We start from the raw sequence: 24,735 nt of genomic DNA, 5'->3' as shown, positions 1-24,735 counted from the left end.
AACTGTTCTCTGCAGTTGAGAGGCTGCATCAAAGCCTTCTGTATGCGCTAGCATTAAAAAAATATATGTATTTATTTTAACGGATAAATACGTCTTTGGGACACTTGCATTTAAAATAGAACGTATTTATTTGTTTTGGGGAGCAAATGAGTTAATATCTTTAAAAACTAGATTTCTGCAGAAAAGTAAATTGTAAGATAAATGAATAAAAAGAATACTTGAACCCGGGAGGCGTGAATTGTTGAAGCAATTTGAAATTTATAAGTTTTATCTGAAAGTACCCTCCATTCATTTAGATGGAAAAGTGGAACAATGATAGCATAGCACTTAGCATAATTGCCATGGATATATTTGCAATGTACAGTCAAAGGTGGGATTCGAACCCGCAACCTCGTGGTTACTGGACAAGGCAATTTACCAAATGCGCCACTGAGTAGTATCGGAGATCAGTTTTATGTATGGAAGTGAGCATGCAAAGTTCAATGTCAGTATTGAAATTAATGTGGAAAAGTTTATATTGAATGTTAAATTACGCCAATACTGTAAATAATGTGGAATCAGACGATAAATACCCCGGAAGGCGTGAATTTTGTAAGCAAGTTGAAATTTGAAATGTGTAAATCGGAAGTATTATGTGTGAGTTGTTTGACGGGGAAAAAAAATTGTGGAGAATAAAAATCATAACAACGTATGCATTTTTCCACTCGCTGGGCTCCGGGTGGCGGAGTGGTACCGTCACGTGCCGACGCTGCAGGTTGGCGTGGGTTCGCTTCCCCGCCATGTTTGTATGTGTGCGTGCAAAACTGAAGTCGACTGAAGATGACATCACCTGTGCTGAGGAAGTAGGTAACGACCAATAGTGGCTCACCTGTTTTCTGGGTTTGGTCGGCAAACTGAGCCGTGATTGTCGTTACCTACTTCCTCAGCACAGGTGATGTCATCTTCAGTCGACAGCAAGTGGAAAATGTCGTTTTTACAGGTATTCATTTTTAGTTAGTTCTCAAAAAAACAAAACTTTTGACTGCTGAAAACGTGTCAATGAGTCAAGTATCCCTTTAAGTGCAGAGTGGAGCCCTTCGCCCCCCTACTTAACCCCCCCATCCCCCCTACCCCTCCATTTTTGCTTTTTTTATGTCCATGATCCGTCGGCGGATATTACAGAGAAAAAGATGAACTTCTAGGCACTGTTTGATTTCCAAGGCGATTTTCTCGTGGGTTCCGTCAGTCAGGTAGGAAGTATGTAAAGGGTTCTCCAGGTTCGGCAGCTTGTGCTCAAGCCATGATCTTCTGGGGGATTTCGATGGAAGCCTTGACGAAGACGCAGTTGTCGCGGACGTAGTTCCTCTTCTTGATCTCCTCGTGCGAGATGAACTTGGGGTAGCCGAAGCCCAGGGTGCTCTCGTCCAGCGAGTTGCGGGCGCTGCACGGCTTCTGGAAGTTCTTCCAGTTGGGGTCCGGGTTGAAGGTCTCGGTGATGTGCTGCGGCTTGGACAGCGACGGGTCGCTCTGGTCCAGGATGGAGAAGGTGACCTTGTAGGCGAAAGGCCACTCCAGGAGGTTGTCGTACTCGCCGGGCAGCACGCGGATGTAGACGGAGAGGTGCGAGCCCTCGCCGCTGCCGTTGCCGTTGAGGAAGGCCGACACCTGCAGCTTGTAGCCGTAGCGGTGCGTGTAGAAAGGCGGGCTGAAGAACTCGTGGTTGCTGCGCAGCTTGGCCTCCTGCAGCTTGCGCGAGTAGTCGCTCAGCTTCCAGATGAGGACGCCGTCGTGGCTCACCGACAGCTCCTCCATCTCGCGCCGCAGCTCCAGGATCTCCTGCCGCTGGCGGCCCACCAGGTTGCACATCATGGTCAGGTGCGACTTGGTGCTGTCCTCCAGGTGCCGGCCGATGGCCAGCTTGGGGCACTGCGGAAACGACACCCGGCTGTGTTAAACCCTCTCGCGCCGTTGCTTTCGTGCACGCGCGATGTCGGCTTGTTGACGTTTACTGTCAAACTAAACCAACTGCCCGAACGATGTCCCGCTAGCGTGACGCTAACGCGGTTAGCGTTGACAGTCTCCGTGGAGTAACGCAATGAAATTCAGAATTGAATTGAAGCCTGAATTCCAATTTCATTCTTGAATTTCAATTTCAATTTCAATTGGAATTGAGCCGAGGAAGCGCAACTCAAATACCAGGAACTGCATTTGAAGTTCAAAAGGAATTCATGATGCGTCATCGACAATATGTGAGTATAATTATGGTTGAGTCAAGTCTATTTCTAGAGACTCGAATCACAGAAGAGTCTTAAAGAGCTTCACACAACCACAGTTAACAAATATTGACGACATCTCCTCATCTTAAAAAAAACATCATATTATCGATTTTCCTTTATCGATTCATAAAACCATGAATTGATTATTTTCACATCTCTTTTACCAAAAATTAACAAGAAAATTGAATTTTCGTCAGTGTTTGTGTAACACTTAAGTGAGTATAACACGTGTTGTTTTACCATTTAAGCAGTTACTGCCTCAGCAACATTCTATATGGAATGTAATGTTTGTGGCGTTTCTATTTTTTTTTATCATGTCCATGATATTTAAGAAGAATTGATGTTCCATAATTAATCAATATTGGATTGAACTGAAGTGAATCGAAAAAAATCGAAATCAATCGAACTGGACTCTTGTGAATCAAAATCGAATCAATTGAGGAGATTTGAATCGATACCCAGCCCTAATAAAAATAATAATAATAAAAATAATTTGTGTTTATGTTCAACCTGCAATTTCAACGTCCACGTTGCTGAAAGAAGCGCTTGGACTTACTCTGTGTTTACAGCCGGCGTCTTTGAAGGGGCAGAGAACCAGAGCGCTGCCACAGTTGTCTTTCACGTGGTTGGCGAGGTCCTCGCGGGCGATGTTGGGCGTGCCGCACTGGTTCGGACACTGGACGGGAAAGCGAGGGCAGTGGTACTGGTGGTTCTGTGGAAGACCAGCCATTTTAAAACACACGCTCGAGTGACGCTAAATTGACATGACTACTTCAAAGTCACTTTTCACCAACAAAAGGAATTCAAATGGCACAAATCCACCAACAACAGACACATTTTGGAAGTTATCAGTTTTTAATACCACAGTATTGTATAAAATCATATAAGTGGTTTGGCAAAGTGTAATTAGTGTACATTGAGACAAGCAGTCATGGCAGGCTGTGCGCTAGCTCCCAAACTGCTAGCGACTCTCCAAGCTAGCAGCATAAAACCGGCGGAGGGGGAGGGGGGGAACAAAACAAAAGAGCCACGGTCAACTGACAGGTGAACCGTCACAGTACAAAAAGTTGACTTCTCATAAAACTTTGGATTGGCTTGCTAGCAAACAACATAACATCAACTACATTCAACCTTGCCCCCCCCTCCCCCCCCTCCCCCAATATTTTCTACTATTAGATAATAGACACTCCTGCTGCTATCACTAAGCAACTCCCGCAAACATTCTCACTTGACCCGAGCGGCGACATGTTCTGAAACCCAACGAATCCTAACTCCTCATTGGCTCGCACGCCTCCATTTAGTGTCCAAAGCGGAATGCGATGACTCGCGTGTGAGAGGAGGATGCGATGTTTACTCTCTCGCCTCGGACAGCCACCCAAACAGCAGCTGCCACAAGCTGACATCAAAGATGGATGACGGCGGCCTGAACAATAAATGCAGAAGACTTTTCATTTGTGCTGGCTGGGAAATACGGCGAACCTTACAACGAACCTCACGGTCCTTACGGGAGGTAACGTTACAGATTCACCCCCCCCAAAAAAATGGTCATCGTGCAGCAGCAGTACAACGAGATTAAAAGCCAAAACCTTAACCAACTCCCAACATCGGAACCCTAGAAAGCCAAACGTATCCCATTTTCCGCCCTCTATTTCACGAGTGCATTTCCCCCCATTAAAACCCTGACGTGTATAATCTGACACATGTATTGCACAAATAATCCATTAGAGGGCAGCATCAGCCATCTGATGGCTTTTCCAGCGACCTTGCAAACTCACCTGGATGGTGTCAAAGACGAACTCCTTGCCGCAGTACTTGCACGGCTGCGTGCGTTTGGGACACTCGGCCACGCCGTGCTGCGACAGCAGCCGGCGCATCATCCGCGCCCCGCATTTGTTCTCGCAGTAGACGCTCTCCTGGGGACACACGCCCTGGTGGTTCTGGGAAGCACACGCGCACACTGCATGAGCTACAGAATCAAAGATGAAAACGACATTTAAGAAAAGCTGTGACTTTCGAAGGATGGAGCACAACTTGCGGTTCGCCGTGTCTTCGCAAAACAAATGATTCTACATTTTGTTTTTATTTTCGTTTGCACCTTTTTCAAATGTGAAGATTAGGACGATCTTGTAACATTCACATCAATCATTTGTATTTTTTTGGTCCCTCTAAACATGCGATACAAATGTCGTCACACAATATTTATTGAGCCATTGGACTTGCCGTAGGGAAACCAGGGAAAGATCAAAGAAAGGTGAAGCTAAACGAGGATGTAGAATGTTACGTGCTGCGTGGAGATGATTAAAATAAATGTTATTTGAAAGTAAGCTTCAACCAATTGTGTTATTTTCTTTCAAAGTTCAAAATGTTTTTGTGACATGCAGAAATAAGATTTTGCAGTTCTCTGTAGCACTTCATTGATTCCATGAGTGAAAGACATTTTTATACATGCAGGTGAAATAAATAAATAAATAAATAAACATGTAGCGGTATCTTTAATTGAGATGATTTTGATGTTGACATTTTTTGGGGGGGCTTAAATTGCCAACTTGTGGACCCAATATTCAACTCAACTCAACTTTATTTATAAAGCACTTTTTTTTTTTTAAATAAAAAAAAATAATAATAATAAAAAAAAAATAAAAAAAAAAAATAAAAAAAAAAAAAAAAATAAAAAAAAAATAAAAAAAAAAATAAAAAATTTATAAAGCACTTCTAAGCAAGCATTGCTGCATGCAAAGTGCTGAACATGCAGTAACGAAAAACAAGAAAACAAAACATTTTAGGTAAGTGTACATAAAGTTGATATCAATAAATTAAGGACAAGATGAAGGTAAATGAGTGAGTGAATAAATAAATAAACAAAATAAGCATCAATTTGGTAGCACCGAATACAGCACAAACAAAGCACGCAAAGAAGGCAAAGTCTCACGAGGGACAAACGCCGAAGAATACACAGAAACGGGTTTTAAGTAGCGAGAGAGGGGAGATTGCTTAATATTGAACGCAAAGTCATTCCAAAGGGAGGAACCGGCAACTGCAAAGACTCGAACCCCTCGAAGCCTCCGCTTTGTCCTCGGTACCTCCCAATCGTGTCAGCGAGGGAAGGTGGGCCGAGACCGTTTAGAGATTTAAAAACAAGCAAGACAATCGTAAAATGGACTGTAAATTGCACGGCGAAGACAGGCCGGGATCGATAAGGCTTATCTGCGCTCCGTCTCACCGGCACCGGTTCGGAGACGAGCAGCAGCTTTTGCTGGAGACGCTTGAATGTTGTGGCCTGGAACTTGCTTGCTTTTTGATTGGTCACCCGTCCCCTCACATTTTATCCATCAGACTTGATGACAGGTCATTTGTTTTTATGACGCTGACTATTTTCTATTTGTACAGCTGTTGTTTACGATGGCGCAGCGGAGCCGAGTATTGAGCCAATTCATTCCGGCTCGAACCAGGAAGCGGCGGCGGCGGCTCCCACAAAGGCTCCAGTGTCGACAGCCAAAACTGTTAGCTAGCTAGCAGAGCTTTTTTTTTTTTTACACTAAAAACACTCAAGACACAAAATCCCAATCGTGCAGAAGATTGAATTCTGAGAATAAAGTGAGAATCCTGACAAACTTGTTTTTCTGTCTTCACTGGCCTTAATCGTCTTCCGTACAATCTATCAAATGGCGATATGGATAATACGTCCATTTTTTAAGCATGGGCCATGTTGCAAATTGGGGGAGGGTATCATACATGAGTTCATAAGAAAATCAGCTGAAATCCAGCTGGATTTCACCTTCCTTGGTTTTCTTTGGTCCTTCCTCAGGTCTCCTGGTGTTCGGTTTAGGTGAACGGTATGAGATTTTTTCTAATAGGTTTTCTGGTGAGCTAACAAATACACGCACGCACGCACAAAAAAAAAAAAAAAAAAAAGGGAAAAGAGCAATGATGATGACATTTCCGAATGAACAATACTGAGCTCTTAGAATAAAAAAAAGAAAAAAAAATAAGAAAAAAAAAATCAGCTGTGTGTCAGACCGCCGTTTGCAGCTCAGGGGAAGGTTCTGACCGTATTCGAAGCGGTCACGTGACTCAGAGAGTAAACAGGGAAGTCAGGTTATTTGAAAACGGATCGGTCACCCAGCACGCTAAAACAAAGAGCACTTTTCATACCATTGTGTACTAATGACACCCCGGAGGAGGAAAGACAAACAGGCAGCCCCCCCCCCCTCCCCCCGCCGGTCTTTTTTTTTTTACCTCGTAGGCCTCGCCGGTGAACTCGCTGCCGCAGAACTCGCACTTGACTTTGCGCTTGGGGCAGTCGTGCTGCAGGTGGTCCGGGAGGTCGCGGCGAGTCAGCTTGACCGAGCAGCGGTTGGGGCAGGGGATCACGTTGAAGGCGCAGGTGGAGAAGTGGCCCTGGGGGAGGTCACGGAGGCAGACGGAGAAAAACAATGCGTCACTTGCTCGCCAGTTCGTCGCCGCAAGTGAGCAAAACCAAGCGGCGAACTCCGGGGCGATGTCAAAAATGAAACACTGGATGAATATTTACAAAAAAGATCAAAATCAAAGTCATATTTTAGCTTCGACTCGCGTCCTTCATTTAACAACTGAGGAACCAGAAATCCAACTTTGGCTTTTGAATACTTGGCGTGATTTCGTCCCTGCCGACGGCAACTGTCATCACTTCCTGCTTGTTGTTGCCGTTTGCAAGCCGCTGCACAACAATCCACTTCTCTGCCACTTTGAAAAGTTCTCTGCTCGTTTCGGAAACACGTTGCGAGCCGTTGCTCATCTGCACGGTGAAGCGCCGCCCGCCCAACGACTTCTGAAGCTGAAATGTCCGCTTTTGTAATTCGATTTTGTAAATCCCCGCCTTATTCCCACGGGAAGCGTCCAAGTGCAAATTCCCGAGCTTTTTGCAGCCCAATCCGCAAGAGAAACCCACAGAAGGCCTGAAAATAATGCGAAGGGTGAAAATGTCACCTGCAGCTGCTTCATCTGGCCGGTCCAGCGGCAACCCTCCTCGCTGTGGATGCAGCGGATGGGCAGCGCCAAGATCTGCTGCTCCAGCTCCGGGTCCGGGTAGATCTGAAAAGCAATCAATCAAATCAAATCCAAAAGATCAAGCTGGAAGTGTCAAATTCATACATGAGAACGTGATTCAATATCTTTTGTTGCTGTAGAAATTAAAATCCATCCATCCATCCATTTTCTGTACCGCTTGTCCTCACAAGGGTCACGGGGTTGCTGGAGCCTATCCCAGCTGGCTTCGGGCAGTAGGCGGGGTACACCCTGAACTGGTTGCCAGCCAATCGCAGGGCACACAGAGACCAACAACCATACTCACAATCGCACCTACGGACAATTTGGAGTGTCCAATTCACCTGCCGTGCATGTTTTTGGAATGTGGGAGGAAAGCGGAGTACCCGGAGAAAAGCCACGCAGGCACGGGGAGAACATGCAAACTCCACCCAGGATGGCCGAAGCCCGGACTTGATCTCACAACCTTTGCACTGGGAGGCGGTCGTGCTAACCCGTCAGCCACCGTGCCGCCCAGAAATTAAAATGACAATGCAAAAGTCAAATGAAAGTAAATCAAACCTAAATAAAAACAAAATAAAATAAGTACCGCAGGAGGTGTGAAAAAGTAGCAAGAACACAAGTAACACTTCAGAGCAACGCCGTCAGGTAACATTCCGCCGTCCTCGTGACTTTCTTTCTTTGCGGCGTTCACACTTGACTGCCCCCTTTTGCCTAAAAGGGGAGCAGCGGGCTCATTTGCAGGCGACTGACCAGCAGGAAACAGCGGGCAAGCAGGGTCCCTAATAAAGCGGACCGACGGACGGACCGACCGACCGACGCCTGGGTGTCATATTTGAGCACTCTGCAAAAGTCTCGCCGGCCCAGTTGACGCACAATGGGCCCTTATTTGCGCAGCGGTGTCAAGAGGGGAAAGACGCTGACTGCAAGTAACGACAATTGCCTCCCCCAAGGCGCAACCCGGCTCAAGTGCTTGTTGTGCCTTTCTTGTCTTTTTGTGTGCAATAGCAGAAAACGCGCTTCGCTGCACACGCCAACGCTACCAGTCAATTATCCGTGCTCTCACCGGGGCCTCGTTCCCGTTTTTTCCAGTTACCCACACTCGGCGATGCACTTTCATCCGTTGATTCGAACGGGACGAGCTGCCACAGACGGAAATACAAAATGGAAACACTCACAAGGAGAATGCGGCAGACGTCCGCGTGCGCTAAACAGACAACGGCGGCTTGACTTTATTTCAACGGGCAAAAGGGATTCGTGGAAATCATGAAATTGGCAAGATGCAACAGGGGTGTGAAGACTTTTGTGCTCAAAGGCGACATCTGATATTGGAAATCAGAAGCGTCAAATTCAGGTCCAAAAACGGGAAAAAAAAAGAAAGAAAACAGAGTATGTGCTACATTGACAAGAAGATAAAAAAAGAGGAAAATCTTTTGTTCTGCTGTCGGCCAAAAGCGCATCCCGCAATCCGGAGGTTAAAGGCAACTATTTTCAATGGAAAAAGTTCAGGTTTTGTTGCTAAGCTGCGTCAATGCGACCTTCTCGGCGACACTCTCATACATTTGTTTGTTTGTTTGTTTACAGTCTTCTCACGACGAAATATACATTTTGGACATTGGAAGCAGATCACGTGAATTTGGCTTTGTAAACATTTTTGAAACGTTGAGCAGCAAACTCGATTTTTTTATTTGTCGAGAAACCCGTTTGAGCGGATTTGGTCATTCGGGGGCTAATTTCAATACGAAGATCACGTTTCGGAAGCGAGTCCAAGCTGTCGTAAAACGTGTGCAGCTCGAACGAACCAGCGACTTGACGAGTTCAGTTCATAATCACAAACGCGACAATATAAAGCAAATTTGAAGGGAAATAATGCGGAGGACTGTTGCTAAGGCAAGATGGGAGTGAAGGGGGGCCCTATTGCCCAAACCGGGTCCAGAGACCAGAAGGGAGTGAACGAAGCTTGTCCTACCTTGGCGTAGTCCAAAGGCAGCTGGTCTTCGGGACACTTGAAGACTCCCTCACTGCAACAACAAGACACGGAACAAGCTTATTCAAATCAATCGACACTTTGACCAACTGGAATTAACGTGCGAGACTTTGCTTGCGCTTTGGACTTCAACTTCACAACAAGGAAGTCAAGCACGTGCAAACGCTGCGTTCAATCAAATGTCAACTTTGAACCCAGCAAAGTTACACGTTCAGCACACACACGTGACGTGTGCCTTTGTCTTTGCTACATTGTGGGGCCCACGCACGTGTTTTTCCAGGTTTAACCCCATAACGCCAACCGTATCATACAAGACCATTTTGAGACCTCCATTTCGTGAGTATAATATTTTTCTTTTCTCATTAAAACTCTGACGTATAGGATCTGACACATGCATTGCACGGATAATCCATGAGAGGGCAGTAGCACCCAGCTGACCTGGCAAGGGCGGAACATTGGGGAGGAAAGAGACGAGGGAGCACCGGGGGACCCCAGGAACCCCAGGCCCGGCAGGGAAAGGTCCCGGTCGTCGGTTGTCAGTTCTAAATAAAAGCTGTATATTTTAAAGCATTGAGACCGTTTGTATCAAATGTGACGCAAAAATCAAAAGTCATATGTGAAAGTTGATTTTTAATTAGTTCAAGAGGACCAATAAAAACTCTATTTACAAAGAATGGGAATTTGATCTCATATATTTCATGGTTCGTGCTTTATAGGGTTAACTAACATTGTTTTTGGTGGTCCCCGCAAGTTCAGAATTCTTATTGAGGGTCACGACGAGGTTTTAGAGTTTAGGTTTGAATCGGGTTTTATGGCTGAGGTTCGGGTCAGGAATGGGGGTCGCCAATCATTTTGCATGCTTGGAGTTGCATCAAGTCAATGAGATGTCCCCACCATGATACAAAGACAAATGTGTGTGTGTGTGTGTGTGTGTGTGTGTGTGTGTGTGTGTGTGTGTGTGTGTGTGTGAGCGAGAAAAGGGGAGGGGGGGGGGGTGTTAACGCACCACGAGACAGCTGTAATTCTCGTCCATTAGGGTCACTGTGTCAGCAGGGAGCCCGGCGACCAATTAACAAGCCACAAAGGCTTGTAGAAGAGGGTCAATCGATGAGGAGGGATTTGAAAGTCCACTCCGCACTCAGAAGTTATTTCCACTCCGTCACGGCTGCGCGACTCCATCTTTAGAGCGGACTGGAGATGAAGTCGGTATTTCGTGGCGGCTGGTGATCGTGCCGATTGCAATGATTCGGGGAAAAGTCCGTTTGTTTTATTTTTGTTTTATTCCAAGGTGGCACTTTTTTTTTTCAGGTGGTGTGTTGTCACGCAATTCGCGGTTGACTGGTCGATTGTGATTGCCGCATTGAGCACCCCTGCTCTTGCGCAAGCAAACACGTATGAATACGTCTTTGGGACCACGGCCATATTTAAATAAAACATTTTTATACATTTTTGGGAGCAAATAAGTTAAAGATGAAGTTGACTTCAGCATGCCGACCAAATGTGATGTTGTTCATTGAAACGTGCTTGAGGGGCGCAATTTTGGAGAGAGAGAAAAAAAAACATGAGACGAGAACCCGAAACTTGCCAAAAGGACCTACAATAGTTTCTTGAAAGCAAAAAAAATGGTTGACTTGCTGCGGCCTCATGAAGTCAAGCGAATGTCGACGGTGACAAAAAGAAGAGTTTGCGCGGATTAGCTGCCCCGAAAGAAGAGATGTGAAGCGACGGGTCCTGCGCTCTGGACGCAGCGGTGATGTAAGCGCAGGCAGGACGGAGCCGGAGGGAGCCGGAGCCGGAGCCCCCCCCGCCCCTTGTCCTGCTCGGACCCCCCACGTTTGCGTGTGTGCGCGCGAGGCGCAGAAATGCAGACAGGCGAAAAGAGCCTCGTCACAGGCTGTCAGCGCGATTGCTCGGCCGCCAACGCGCGCCGGAGGGCCCATCGTGGCGTTGCTCGTCTCTTTGTGACAGCGCATTCGGGGTGGAAGGTGCGAGCGAGGGGCGAGCGAGGGGCGAGCGAGTGCTCCTCACGTGATCGCGGGGACATCGGAAGGGAATAGACGGCAAAAGATAACGAGAAAGGACAGAGCCGGCTTTTTAATGAGCATCTTTGACAGTAAATCGATGATTGCCGCAATTGGATGACCTACAAAAGCAAGCGTGGTGAAGCAGCATTTAGCTGTTATGCTGCATGCAAACGGAATAAGGCGCGAACGGAAATGCTTTTAAATACGGTTTTAAAACGATTATTATTATTAACACTCCTGGTTTGTCAGGAGCAACAATAATGTTCGATCCAGGCTATATTTAGTGATAAAAAGCGCCTCCCGATCAATATTATGAACCACGTTGATTGCAACTTTTTCCACTGAATTATTTCTTTCACTTTGAAATGCCGAAAGTCTGTTGGACTCTCATTTAGAATTGATCCAAAAGAAACATGAAACATTACAACATAACTCGTATTAACTCTTTGCTTTCAAATTAATTCCTTGCCCAAAAAAATGGAGCAATTGTACTGAAGAGATGCACAGAATGCAGCAAGCAAGATCTTCAGAAACACGCACTGAACGTCAAGCCACCCCAAGATTGTAAACCGACAATTGGGGAAATCCCAAGGTTGTCTCTGTCGTTAATTATTTGCAAGAAACAGGAGAAATTGTACCAAGCAGATACACTGAATGCAATATTCAGGATTTTCTTATTAGCATTAGCAGAAGCTGTCACAATTGTACTTCTCCGGTTGCCTCGTGACCACAAACGTGCAATTGTTTACCAGGAATTGTCTCGACAGTTGACAGAGCAGAGGCAAGGAATGAAGTCGGAAAAAAAAGGCAGCGACGTGGAGTCCACTCGTCATCACAAACGTGCAATTGTCTCGTGGGACTGAACAACCGCATTTTGGAAAAATCATTAACCATGTGCCTAGCGTACTTTCTTTTTTTTTTACTACAGAAAGTAAATCTGGGTTTTCAGCTTTTGTATCAAGTCGACTTCCATTTTGTTACTTTGCCAACAGGAGCACAAAAAAAAAGAAAAAAGGAAGTGAAAGGAAAGGCAAAAAAGCACTACTACGACTGTGCGTGTGTGCGTGCGTGCGTGCGTGCGTGCGTGCGCGTGCGTGTGCGCGTGTGCGTGTGCGTGTGCGTGCGTGTGATGTCTGGCCCATATTCCTGACTTCCAACTCCACCAGGGAGCCAATGCGGAGCAAATAGTCTTGCTTCCAAAAAAAAAAAAAAAGGAGGAAAAAAAGCACATTACTACGAGCTGTGCAAAGCATGAAAAAAAAAAAATCTGCTCTTCCCAAAACAAATCAAACCTTCGCAAATGTTCGATGAAGAAGCAGCGGTGTCAATTGCTGCAGCTGACACAGATTCATTGATTAATTTCACACAATTATCCACTGAACATGATAAAAAAAAAAAATTCTAAACAAGGCAGATCATATTTGGCACATTAGTAAACACAAAAAGTTGTTTTTTCCTTTGCTAAAAAAACCAACATCAGTTCCTCTGCTTTTCTCCACTTTGTGAAAGAACGTCAGAACAGAAACGAGCTGATGTTAGCCAGGCTAGCTCGCTCGTCGAGGCTACAATATTTATTTTGGCCAATTTGGAGGCGCTAACATTTATTTACAATTCTGAGCCAATTTCAAATAATTCCTTCCTAAAGGACACAATTGAAAATCCTTATCAGTCTGCCTTTACGTTTTCTCGACTCAACTTGCTATCTTGCTCTGTTAGCATAGCAACTGTTAGCATGTTAGCATTCGAGATAAGACCATTTTTTGAAATTAAAAAATTTAAAATAGTTTTCTTTTGTCAACATTTACCGACCAATTCAAACCATTCAAGCTTCAAACAGAAAAACTTTTTTAAGCAAACTGTCGAACCTGGAAACTGTCAAAAAATGCGGCTTTTGTACTTGCAAGGGTCAGTAGGCACATTCGAAATGTTGCGTTTTTAACAGAGGTGGGCATTCCATCAATATTGACAGAAGGTCCGTCAATCCGTCAATGACGGAATGCGCTGACGAATGGCGAAATCATTGATGGATGGCAATGAAATGACAAATGACAAAATGGCGGATTGACGATTACAATGCGGTTCGTCTTGCGAAACGGACTGACGATGTCGACGATGGGTGACGCGCCCACCTCTGGTATATAAACGTTACCTAGAATTTATCCAAGAGTGATGAGCGGCAGTCTGCTAAACGGGATTTCCCGTTGGACGTTTTGCCAAACGCAAAATTCCAAAAAGGAAGGAGGGCAAAAGTCGTCGGCCTCCGTGGCTGTTTTTGCCACAACAACAGAAAGTGTGTTTGCAAAGAAGAGCTCGGCACGTGTGAAATTTGGCTGTTTCATCACAGATGGCGCGTCTAATTTTAGCTGGGGCCTCACAGGGCAGATTGGAGGGATTGGGGGGGGGGGGGGGGGGACGTGTGTGCTGCGGCGGCGCTGCTACGCTAATCCGGCGGAATGCTGCCATCCGGGTGCCAAAACATGGCCTGGCCTATTAAGAGATGCGTCTGCTAGCGTGGACGGACGGACGGACGGACGGACGGACGGACGGACGGACGGACGGACGGAGGCTCCACGCAGGGTTTGGTGCTAATGTTGGAACGCTGGAGTGTTTTTTTTTTTTTGAAATACCCAAAACAGTATGGGTGGGCGTTCCTGTAAAAAATACCGACAGCAGCCTCGTGAAGGCGATATCGCGCATCGCGACCACCAATATCTTGAAAAGCCCACTTTCCGAAATAAATATCTATTCAATCGGATTTTTGTATTGAAAAAAGAAAATCTGATTTGATTTGAAGACCCAGTCCTCCTCCAAATATATATTTACAAAAAGACCATCAAAAAATACCAAATAAAATCATCTTTTGTGGGGGGGGGATTTTTGGAAATTTTAAGGCCATATTTCTTGAGCATAACATTAAATAGCTACGTGTCCATTTGTGCATTTTTTTCTTTTTTGTTACATTAACACTCGTGTACATCAGTGATTCCCAACCAGATCATCATCATCATCATCATCATCATCATCATCATGTGCCGCAGGAAATTATCCAATGTCAATTATTTGGATGAAAAATGACTTTATGTATATATATATATATAAAAAGACTGATGATCATTGCACGCTGGTATGTGAGGTGTGCGCGCACGTCACATGCATCTTGGGGGTCCGGTGCTTTGGTCTCCATGGCAACCGGGGCGGGAGGAGCGAGGATCTTTTTCGGGAGCAGCTGGCAGACAGTACGCAAAAACGCGGGGTGACAAAACACGGCGCCCGGCGCACATGCACGCGGTCACTCAGAGTCTTATCAGTGGGATTCAAGTTGAAATCCATCAAGAGCGCCCCCCCCCCCCCTCCACGCATTCGCTCGTCCGACGGGCTCGCGGATGCAATTTCTTTGTCTGCCGAGGCGCTGACGTCCGATTGGCCTTCCTTTGTCTCCAAGCGCCTCGGCTGCATTGTTTTGCTCAAACTGTCGGCAGATCTGTGACGCGATTTGGCTTTTCTTTTTTCCGTGACAACAAAACCAATGAGGACGAGCGTTGTCGGGGAGGAATTTGACGTTGAAATAGGGTTCGATATTGCAAAATCTAAAATAGTCACGTGTCCATGTTACATCACACTTTTTACTTGAAAAATATTTTGTAAAAAGGTTTATGAAAACATCATTTCATTGTTACATCAAACTGTTTAAAATGTTTGTTTTGAATTAAATGTGTTGCTTTTTTTTTTATCGCTCCTAAAAAGTATTAAAAATGTCACATTTATAATTACCATAAAATTCAATGTTACAAACATACCAGTCACTTATTTTTTTTAAAATGAAAACTTGTTTTAAGATGAATGCTACAAGACACCATATTTTTACTTGTTAATAATAAATACATAAAGTTTGACATTTTGGACTTTTAAAAGAGAAGAAAGCGAGCGGAATTGTGCTGCTTCCAAGTGACTGGCCAAAAAACAAGCGCTCCTTCATCCCAGCCTTTGGCTGCACACCTGCCGTCCTTCCCGCGATTGCATCAATAACCTTCCGGAAAGGCGACTCGCCAGTGCCGTAAAGGAGCCATTGAGCATCCGCCTCCGGGGACACAAAGCAGACCCCCCCCCCTCCCCCCTCCCTCGCCAAATGCAAAGAGACGAACGCGGCCGTTGTTGGCAGGAAGGCAAACAAGACTAAAAGGAAGCCGGGATCGTCAGCAATGAGCATTCATCAGCTGAGAGGCTTAACTGCTCCGACCGCACCTGTCGGCCCACAGAGGAACCTTTCACTGGGGGACAGGTGCCAGAACCACCAACCCCCCCCACCCCCCCCTTCAGCTTTCGGGGCTTTCCGCTTGCCTCCCACAAGATTCACTTTCACGCACGCACACGTCCAGCAGCAGGAAAACAGTGAGTGGCGCCACAAAAGAAAAACACAGAAAAAAAATCAAAAAAAAATCTTATAATACTACAATTATTCTGAAAGTCAGAAAAAATAAATATTGAAAAAAGCGAAGCCCCCCAAAATGTACTCAGAGGACCAGATCTGTTTTCTTGTTTTAGGTGACTGCATTCCACGTCTGTCCTTGCGACAACATTTCAATAAAATGCCAATGTACTCGTTCGCCATTTTCGGAACAAGCCCATGAGCTGCTCGTGGTCTTTGAGGGTCAGCGCGGTGGTGACCCCTGCGCTAACCCCTGCGCTAACCCCTGCGCTAACCCCTGCGCTAACCCATTCACCATTAGCTCAGCGAACATGGATCTTTGATGTCTACAGCCGTCAATAGCAGCGAACGAGTTTTGGGATGAAACAAAAAAATTGGCTCGACCCCCAAAACTCAATTAATTGATCATATTAACCCCAAAGAAGGTGTTTGTGTTTGTTGGACAAAAATGTCTTTGTTCTGGTTTTGGAAGACAAAAAAAATCCACATCTGTCAGACAAAGCGAAGAAAACAAGCGCACCCTGGCCGTCTCATTTCTGTGGGAGCCGAAGCACGTGCGCGCCGCCGCGAGCACGTGCGCTTGCTTGAGTGTGACCGATGACCCGTACGCAAGACGGACACATACGAGACATGACGTCCATTCGTCACACGCAAGCGCCGCTGCAAACTTGGCGACGGGCATCTCCGTCACCTGCACCGATTGGCCACTTGGCGCGTGCGTGGGTGGGTGCGTGCGTGCGTGCATGTGCGAGTGGAGGCGGGGCCACGGCGCTGGAATGTTTTTTTCCACAGCGCTCTTCACGGGCTGCTGATAGACGAGGACAAGCTGAGGCATGTCCGTCCACGCGCTGGCCCGCTCGCTTTGTCACTTTCTTTTCGACTCGATATTTCCAGATCATTTGATCAATAACGCCAGCCGTTCATTTGCCAATCAATGACATGTTTGTGTTTTAAATTGAGTAATATTTTGTTGTAAATTGAAGATGAGGAAACTAAGCAATAGCGTCGCCTTCTGTAGGTGTAAAAAGCAGGATTCAAGAGGATTTGACAGTCAATCTTCAGCCGTACTGAAATACAGTTCTTCTTTCAAATGGTCTCAAGCTAAATAAGTCTGAAACTATCTAGTGGTCAACAGTGGAATTACAACAAATGTAAACAAGAGTTTGACCAAAATTGAGTTGTTAATTGGATTATTTCTTTATTTTTAAACAAATCTGCCAAACAGCCGAAACGAAAGTGGATTTGGGGTTGGGGGGGACATTAGCATTCAAACATGAATAATTCTTCGAGGAAAAAAAAAAGTATTCTAAAGCAATATTTGTCATAGTTTCCATGTCAAGTTGCAACATGTTTGCGATGACGCTAATTTCATATTTGCGGTGCAGAAAACGCATCTTCACATTATCTCCAAGCATTTTGATTTGGATTTCAATTTAAATGAACAAAAATGTCAAATAATCTAGGATCAGATTGCTTTCAATTAAACATTTATAGTATATATATATATATATATATATATATATATATATATATATATATACTATTCATTTTTATATTAATCATGTAATATTGTTTTGCCTAATATTTGTGTTTCATCTCACATTTGTGTATTTTTGGCCAAATATTTGTCTTACTTCTTGTCTAATAATTTTGTACTTTGCATTGTATTTTTCTAATATTTTGTATTTTTATTTTTTTTATCGATTTTGTTCTGACCTAATAATATCAATTTCCTTTTCTTTTTTTTTATTATTCTGTAATCTTTTTATTTAGTTTTGCTTTCCTTGTCAAACCTTTGTGGGGGGGGTTCTAATATTTATTTCATGCAATATTTTTGTATTTCTTGACATGTCAAACATTTGTTGTCTTTTTGGTTGAAAGTGGACACGGGGACAATTTGTTTGTTGTCTTTTCCACAATTAGTGAAAAGTTTAACGAACAACAATCGACCTTTCATTTTTGTCCGGGACAAACACGTACGCCATTTGTTGACATTTGAAAGTTTGATGTTTACCCCCCCCCCCTCCCCCCCCCCCCCCCCAGCCATTTCCAAAGCCGACTAATGGCCGCCTATCGGGTGTCAATGTCCATTTCCTCCTCGCCGTTGAGAGGAAGAGATTTCCTGGGCTGGCTTGGATTACGTCCACAAACGTGAGCTCACAGCTTGATCCACTTACTTTTTTTTTTCCTTCTTTTTTTCATCGCTTCGTGCTCAGGAATGCGCTCGCATTGGCTGCGTTTGCATCGTATGAAACGCATGCGACTACTTTTGAGGTGAGGCTTGCAAAGCGGGGTTATCGAGGATTTTTAGACAAAGGGTTCAAGTTTTCTTTAAAACCAGGTTTCATGTCCAAAGAAGGGTTTGGTTATGGTTTAAAAGAACAGTTTCAAATGAGCGTTCAAAATTCTGGGGTTAAAGGTTTGAAACTATAGTTTTAAAGTCGGGCTTCAAGCCAAGGATAAGATTTCCAAAGAGACTTTTAAATCAGTGTTGGGGTTATTTAGGGTAAGGTTTCAAGTGAGTTTCAGAGCAAGTTTAGGGTTTTTAGTCAGAGTTATGGATTAAAAGTAGGGTTTTTGACAAAGGTTAGGGTTCCAAATGCGGGTTTCAAGCGAAGGTTGTAAACTGAAAAGTCAAGAAAGCGCATCGAAGGCGTCGGCGAATGAAGAGCAACGAGGCGGTGAGCGAGCGCAACCCGAACAAGCGCGTCTCTGTGCGCCCCATTGGGGACGTGAGGGCTGGCTCCGCCCCTCCGGAAGCCCCTCCTGCTGGGACACCTGCGGGGGGGACTCGCTGTGAATGCCTCTCAATGTCCGCCCGTTTTTTCCGAGAGCCAGTCGGGCCGCAAAAGGCCGCAGCTGCCGGCCGGCCGCCACCGACGACGCTGAACGCTCTTCAGCGTGCGTCACATGCGAAAGAAAAGCGGGACAATCGAACGTTGCACTTTTTTTTTCCTGCAGCAAGTTTGGACGCATGAAGTTTTGGTTAACTTCATCACAGACACGTTCGCAAGCAAAATTCAAACGAGCGGATTCAAATTTGTCATTGAATGAATCACATGATTACATCGTCTGCTAACAAATGAGTGATGCTAAAGGAACTTGAAACGAGCGCAAAATGAACGCACTCATTTTGATATTTGCTTCGAGAAAAATGAACAACGTGATAAGATTTCACACAAAAAATGATAGACTGGCAAAATGTTGACTCGTCAATTTCGAAAATCCGATGACGGCTCCCGGAGAAATGGCGGAGCTCATTGAGGCAGTGGCTAAGCTAACGCTAGCATTCCAGGCCTGACATGAGTCAGCGAGGCTGACAATTGAAGGATGATTCATGTTGCAGTCATGCCGCGCGGCAGCATTCTTGGCTCCGACTAAACGGGCCTGGATGCGGCGCAAGCGGCAAAAGGACGCGTTCGCTTGAACACGAGTGGCAGCAGCAACTTGGCGGGGATTCCGCCTCGCCTGCCGCACGCCGCTCAGGCTTTTCGGTCACATTTTCTTTCAACTTTGGTCAAGTTGCCATTAAAGGGGAAGTCAACCGCAATTTGTTGTTTTTTGCCAATAATATGTTCTATGCAGCCCTGCTGGTCTAAATATGGCATTCTGGTTCATATTGCGTTTGTGGAATATGAGTGAAGCAGCAAAATCCAGCCGTTTTGATCCATCTAAGGGGGCAGCCATTTTGTTGTCTGTAGATGACATCAATGTTGCTCAGGTCTTAGATAACAACCAAAAACAGCACAGCTTCAGAAAACAAGTGAGCTGTGATTGAAAAAAGCATATCGGTCAGGCCCCAGTGGAGACCATTTTGAATAGATTAGACCTTCTTCCGCATTCAGTAGAAAAGGCTCCAGAGCCGTGTACGCCATCTTTCTGGCATCCAGTAAAATAGTTCACCTGAGAATATGCAGGGTCGTTATTATTAGTGTATCGAGCATTCAAGTTAAAAGAACCGGGAAAAGTTCCCATCTGAAGTTTCCACACACACGAAAGGGTTGCTTTTGTTTTGGAAAGCGAACAAAACAAGTTTCCAAAACGTGAACGCGGCCCGAGTCGCACGCTGCCCGTGAGCCGGCACACTTCCCAAGATCCGCACGTCATGCCGGGACGTCCAGACATGAGCGCCGCCGCTAAATCCCCTCGTCACCTTCGCCGACCCCTTGACCCAGTAACGCGCACGCACGCACGCACTGGCAGGTCAGCTGACTTTGGCCGAGGAAGCGGACGTCCCAGCTCAGCTCGCAGTTCTGCTTTTCTACAAGCATTCAGCAGCGATGACGCGAGCGTGGCTTCCTCACATTTCATCACAAACGTCGTCATTGGATTCTGGCTTCAGCGGCAGCCATGTTTGCAGCCATGTTCCTCTTTCCCCGGCGTGCTTTGACTTACAGTCAACCTGAGAGCACTTTTTTTCTTTTTTTTTTATGGTGATGAAAAGAGCAGCAAACCAGTTTGGCTGAACTCAATCGGCCCCTCAGTAAAGGCAAACAAAAATCGCAACAATCTTAACATCTATAAAAGAAAAAAAAAAACTTTTGAAAATTTTGGGCGGGTATTTTTAGGAGTTGGTGTCAATAGAAAAACAAAACTGTGGTGAGCTAGAAACAAGAAGCGTGCGGTCGGTCTATGAGCGGCTTGAAGACGGGACAAGAAGACGAGAAGATTGAAGTCAGTTGTGGATGGCCAAGAAAAACGAGCGTCAAAAGTATTGGGACGACAATGGCGTTGCTTTTCTTGAATACTGACCACATTTTGTATTTTGTAGAAGTGATCCTTTGAAAATATGAAATTTGGCAGAGATTTTACAGAAACAAAGTGTTGCATATCGGTATTCGCGACATCGTTAACATGATCGTGTCCTTCGTGGTTGGGTTGACAGACTTTTTTTTGGGTTTTAGGTGTGTTTAGTCCAGCATCGTGCGCTCGAATGTGAACAAAGACGTCTTTTTTTTCTCTCCAGGTTGAGCAGCAGATTTAAAGGTGACGCCTGCCGATGGCGTGTCTGACCCTCGAGTCTAATCCTTGGCTGGAGGCAACATTGACCCCCCCCCCCCCCTCCTTTGAACTGACCCAGTCTGACCTATCCTCGCACAGTACACTCTTGGGCCTCCTCTCTTCACATCAGAGGCGGGCCCGGAGGGCCGGAGTCCTGCAGGTTTTGCATGTTGCCCTTCTCCAACACAGCTGATATTTGATCAGCTCGTCAGCCTGATGACGATCCTGTTGATTGGAATCAGCTTGTGTTGGAAGTGAGAAAGCTTCAAAACCTGCAGGACTCCGGCCCCCAAGGACCCGCATTGCCCACCCCTGCTTTACATGCATGCCACCTCGGGGCAAAATCGCAGACAAGACAAAACGATTTGCAAAATTGGCGGACAAATCAACTGAGCAAAAATACAAGTTAACGGCTCAAAAGCTTCTTAAGTGTTAAAAATTGGGAGGCAGAGGTGGCAAATCCAGGTCCAGAAAGTAAAAACCCTGCCAGCGTTTGGCTTTAGCCCCTGATGCTAGCCAGCTATGAGCGCCATGAGAGCTAGCACATGAGGCTAAAGCCAAACGCTGGCAGGGTTTTTACTTTCTGGACCTGGAACTGCCACCTCTGATTGGGGGACAGTCGCGCTGTCTTTCAATCTGGGACGGTCCACAGAAAAAACGGATGCAGCAAGGCAGCAACAGTATTCGTGCTTATTCGTTCCGTGACCACACTCGCAACTTAAAACACACCAAATCATCTTTCCCCGCTGAAATGAATGGAAATGTCGTTAATTTGTTCTAAAAACAATTTGCTTTTATTAAGAGGAACAGAACTGCTTTAAGTATTACAACACTGCGACAGTTATGCTATTTGTTAGCATGCTAGGCGGACATTTCTAAGGCAAAGCTTTGTGGGGGGGTTTTTAAATACTCAACATGTAAGTTAGTGCTGTGTTCAAGGAGCGAAAAGGTGCAGGTATGATCCCGGACATTGCAATTGACTGACAAGTCCAGATAGCGGAGCGACATCGTTAGGAACGTTACTTAAAATGTGTAGCATAGAAGCAAACGTCTGTGGTAGAAACGGGACGATTCCGTGCTTCCAACTTGTCAACGACAAGACATTGCAACCTTCGCAAAGACGCAGGCACGCTTTCCTTTTCGAGACGCCATCGTAGGCGCTTCTTCAATCTCAACGAAACAATAACAGAAGCGAAGCGGAAAGGCAAGCGCCCCGACGACAGGACTTACGCTAACGTGCCGTTCGAGTCCACGGTCCGTCGAGATTGTTAAGTTATTAACATTGTTTTTCAGTTTCAATTTATATTTTAGCTGTTTTGGATTTAGTTATAGCAATATGACTCAATGAATAGAATTGTATTATCTGTCTCACTCTCAGAAGAAGGGCAACGGGTTTGTACGTTTGCTATCTTTAAGGGAGTTTTCTCTGTGGCCGGTCTCTGCCGGTCGGAAGAGGGGAGTCACAGGCTGATTATTATTGTTTTTCTCTAATCTGATTTATACCCATGGGAACAGATTCTCTTGTATTCACTGAGTTGTAAACAAATGTACTGTGGGCTGATGGGAGGAGACTTTTCGTATTCACCGACTTTTCAATAAATAATGATGTGCCGGAGTAGAGAGACACAATCTGATGGAACACGGCTTCAGTGTCGTCAGTTTTTGTCATCAGAAGCTTCTGATAATTATAATACCTTTGCAAAGGGACTTCTTCACCAGGATCTCACCATTCAGTTAATTGAACACGCAAAGAGTACAATACTTAATATTGTCTACTCTAACAAGATCCACACCGGAAGCGCAACATTGGACGGATTCCGAGGTCAAGCAAAAAGTCAGTCCAGTCCACTTGATTGTGCCACGAAAGGCAAGACAAAGCGCATTCCTTGTTTCGCTTTTCTTTGACGACATACGAGCGATCCGAACCTCTTATGGATTCCAAGCAACAGCAACGTCGAGCAGCCATGTTTCGGCACTTTGCTTTTCACCGACCGATGACGCAGCATCAGGCTAACGGTCACAAAGGCAGGACACCTCGCCATGATGTCTTTTTGTCTTCTTCTCTTTAAAGCCACGAGTCAACAGTGATTCAAAACGTGTCATTGATCCTACGGGAATGGAAACGGTTCAACCAGAACGGTTGGACAGCAAAAGTACACGAAACGGAACCTTTAAAGGCTCCTATCACAAGGACGAGACTTTTTTTGCATCACGAAACTAATGACAACTGTTATGAATTTAATTCCGCCGCATCGCAAGCGTCGCAGGCTCGCTTCAAGTCAAGTGTCAAAACAGAACCGTTGACAAACACCAACGTACAATAATGCTGCTTTTTTCTTCTTCTTCTTCTTAAAGTCCATACTTATCCAAAACCAGTCACTTATTCTTTGATAACCCGCAGAATTAACAGTTAAATGGTACCAAAACAGAACATTAACAATGACAAGCCATGGCAATCTTTGGGTTTGGACTGTTCTGGTGAAAAAAGACCATCTTTTTTTTTTCCCGTCATTCTGGATGATTATGATTTGAATCAAAGTAACAAACCCAACAACCATTGATCCAAAAATAAGTCTTGTGCAAAAAGTTCACACAAAGGTCATGTATACTGATTTTAAAACATTGGTAAGTTTGTGCTGAAATGCCAAAACGATTACATACCACAACTATAGTAAACACATCCAGCAACAAAATGACAACTCACAATCACATCTTAACAGACTTTGCCAACAACAGCTTTTAATCATCCGGACTAAAATCGTCGCCTATTTATTTACACACGCGCCTCAATTTCACCATTTAGCTCATTTTTCAAATCACAGATTTTTTTAAAATGGCGTACTCAAATGAACTTGATGTTCTTGCCCAGCCCGACTTGGACTTGTACTGTACTGAAGTGTAGGTTTTAAAATGCAGTGACCTGAAACTTTAACCGAACCCTCCCAAAGCGCACAGGCACGCGTGCCGGTCCAGTGTCAAGCGAACCTTTGACCCTTTGACCTGCTGCCTCCACACCTCCACACACAACCCTGTGGTTTCTTCCGTCTTGTGGTCCAAGCTGTTGTGGATTCCACGAGAAGCCACCACAACCACAAGAGGCTGGACGGACACCATGTTGTTGTTGACGTTTAGGGGCCTTATAAGACCCCGCGGAATCTGTCACGCTTGCTCGATGGTCCCTCGGCACTGGCGTCAACAACACAACAACGCCGCCGTGGAAAGGTGAGCAGGCCACGCCTACGCATCCCTTTTATTTACCCAAGCTCAACCGAAACTGCGCGGTATCAACGCACGCATGCACGCACGCGCGCGCACACAAAGCGACTGCGCGCGCGCGCGCGATCGACGTCGGCGTACCTGAGGAATTCTTGCAGGCAGGTGTCACAGAAGCGGTGGCCGCAGGTCGACACTTGCACGGGTTCCCGCATGGCCTTGCTGCACAGCGGACACTGGAAGCGTCTCTTGGGCTTCTCCAGGAACTTGTAGTCGAAGCCGGGCATGGTGGCTCCTTCGACGGCGGCGCGGCTCGGCTCGGCTCGGCTCGGCTCGGCTCGGCTCGGCGCGGCTCGGCTCGCCTCGGCTCGGGCGTTCTCTCGGCCTGGCGCGCACGTCTCTGTCTTTGCGGCTCCTTTCTTGCGCTTCACGCCGACGAAGGGCTCATTTCGCGTCCGAACGAGGGTTCGCTCTCCCGGGTGGTCGCCTCGCCCCCTTCCGGCATACGAAAAAAACAGCAAAACCCGACGCCAAGCTTAAACGTGCAGGAAAATACGAGCGGGCTTCGGTGGGGGGGTGAAGGTTGTCGTTGCTGCTGACAGACTGAAGCCCGGACGCAAGCCCTTCGACTGTTTAGGTGCACCGAGGCCCGCCTCCTCCTCTTCCTCCTCCTCCTCTTCCTCCTCCTCCTCTTCCTCCTCCAAGCAGGAGGAGTCAAGGAGCCGCTCACGCCGTTTGATCTCCTCTTTAATTGCGCTTTTGTCCACGTAAGCGCGTGCAATGTTTTCCATATTGCTCCAATATCCA

At 45.8% G+C, this 24,735-nt stretch overlaps 1 protein-coding gene across 1 annotated transcript; it reads right to left on the bottom strand.

The window, feature by feature from the left end:
- Nucleotides 1-1,118: 1,118 nt before the first annotated feature.
- On the bottom strand, nucleotides 1,119-24,568 carry traf4a (tnf receptor-associated factor 4a). Its single transcript, XM_086081068.1, has 7 exons — nucleotides 24,073-24,568; nucleotides 9,247-9,298; nucleotides 7,221-7,325; nucleotides 6,492-6,653; nucleotides 4,031-4,192; nucleotides 2,812-2,967; nucleotides 1,119-1,905 (listed from the first exon to the last, which is right to left on the bottom strand). The coding sequence occupies exons 1-7, from the start codon at nucleotides 24,213-24,215 to the stop codon at nucleotides 1,273-1,275; spliced, it is 1,413 nt and encodes a 470-aa protein (XP_085937194.1). The 5' UTR covers nucleotides 24,216-24,568; the 3' UTR covers nucleotides 1,119-1,272.
- Between the last annotated feature and the right edge of the window lie 167 nt (nucleotides 24,569-24,735).

The sequence above is a fragment of the Leptonotus elevatus genome, chromosome 7 (genome assembly GCF_054856555.1).
Source record: "Leptonotus elevatus isolate MCC_2025b chromosome 7, RoL_Lele_1.0, whole genome shotgun sequence".
Taxonomy (NCBI): Eukaryota; Metazoa; Chordata; class Actinopteri; order Syngnathiformes; family Syngnathidae; genus Leptonotus; species Leptonotus elevatus.
The sequence above is the reverse complement of the archived record's forward strand: the minus strand, read 5'-3'. Positions and strand labels throughout refer to the sequence as shown.

Bases quoted from the DNA above. Each gene is read 5' to 3' on its own strand.
- traf4a (XM_086081068.1), bottom strand. From the start codon at position 24,215: ATGCCCGGCTTCGACTACAAGTTCCTGGAGAAGCCCAAGAGACGCTTC. The intron at 6,654-7,220 runs GTGACATTTTCA...GACCTCCCCCAG, and splicing joins GCCAGATGAAGCAGCTGCAG to GGCCACTTCTCCACCTGCGC. The intron at 4,193-6,491 runs GTAAAAAAAAAA...TGTGCTTCCCAG, and splicing joins TCACCGGCGAGGCCTACGAG to AACCACCAGGGCGTGTGTCC.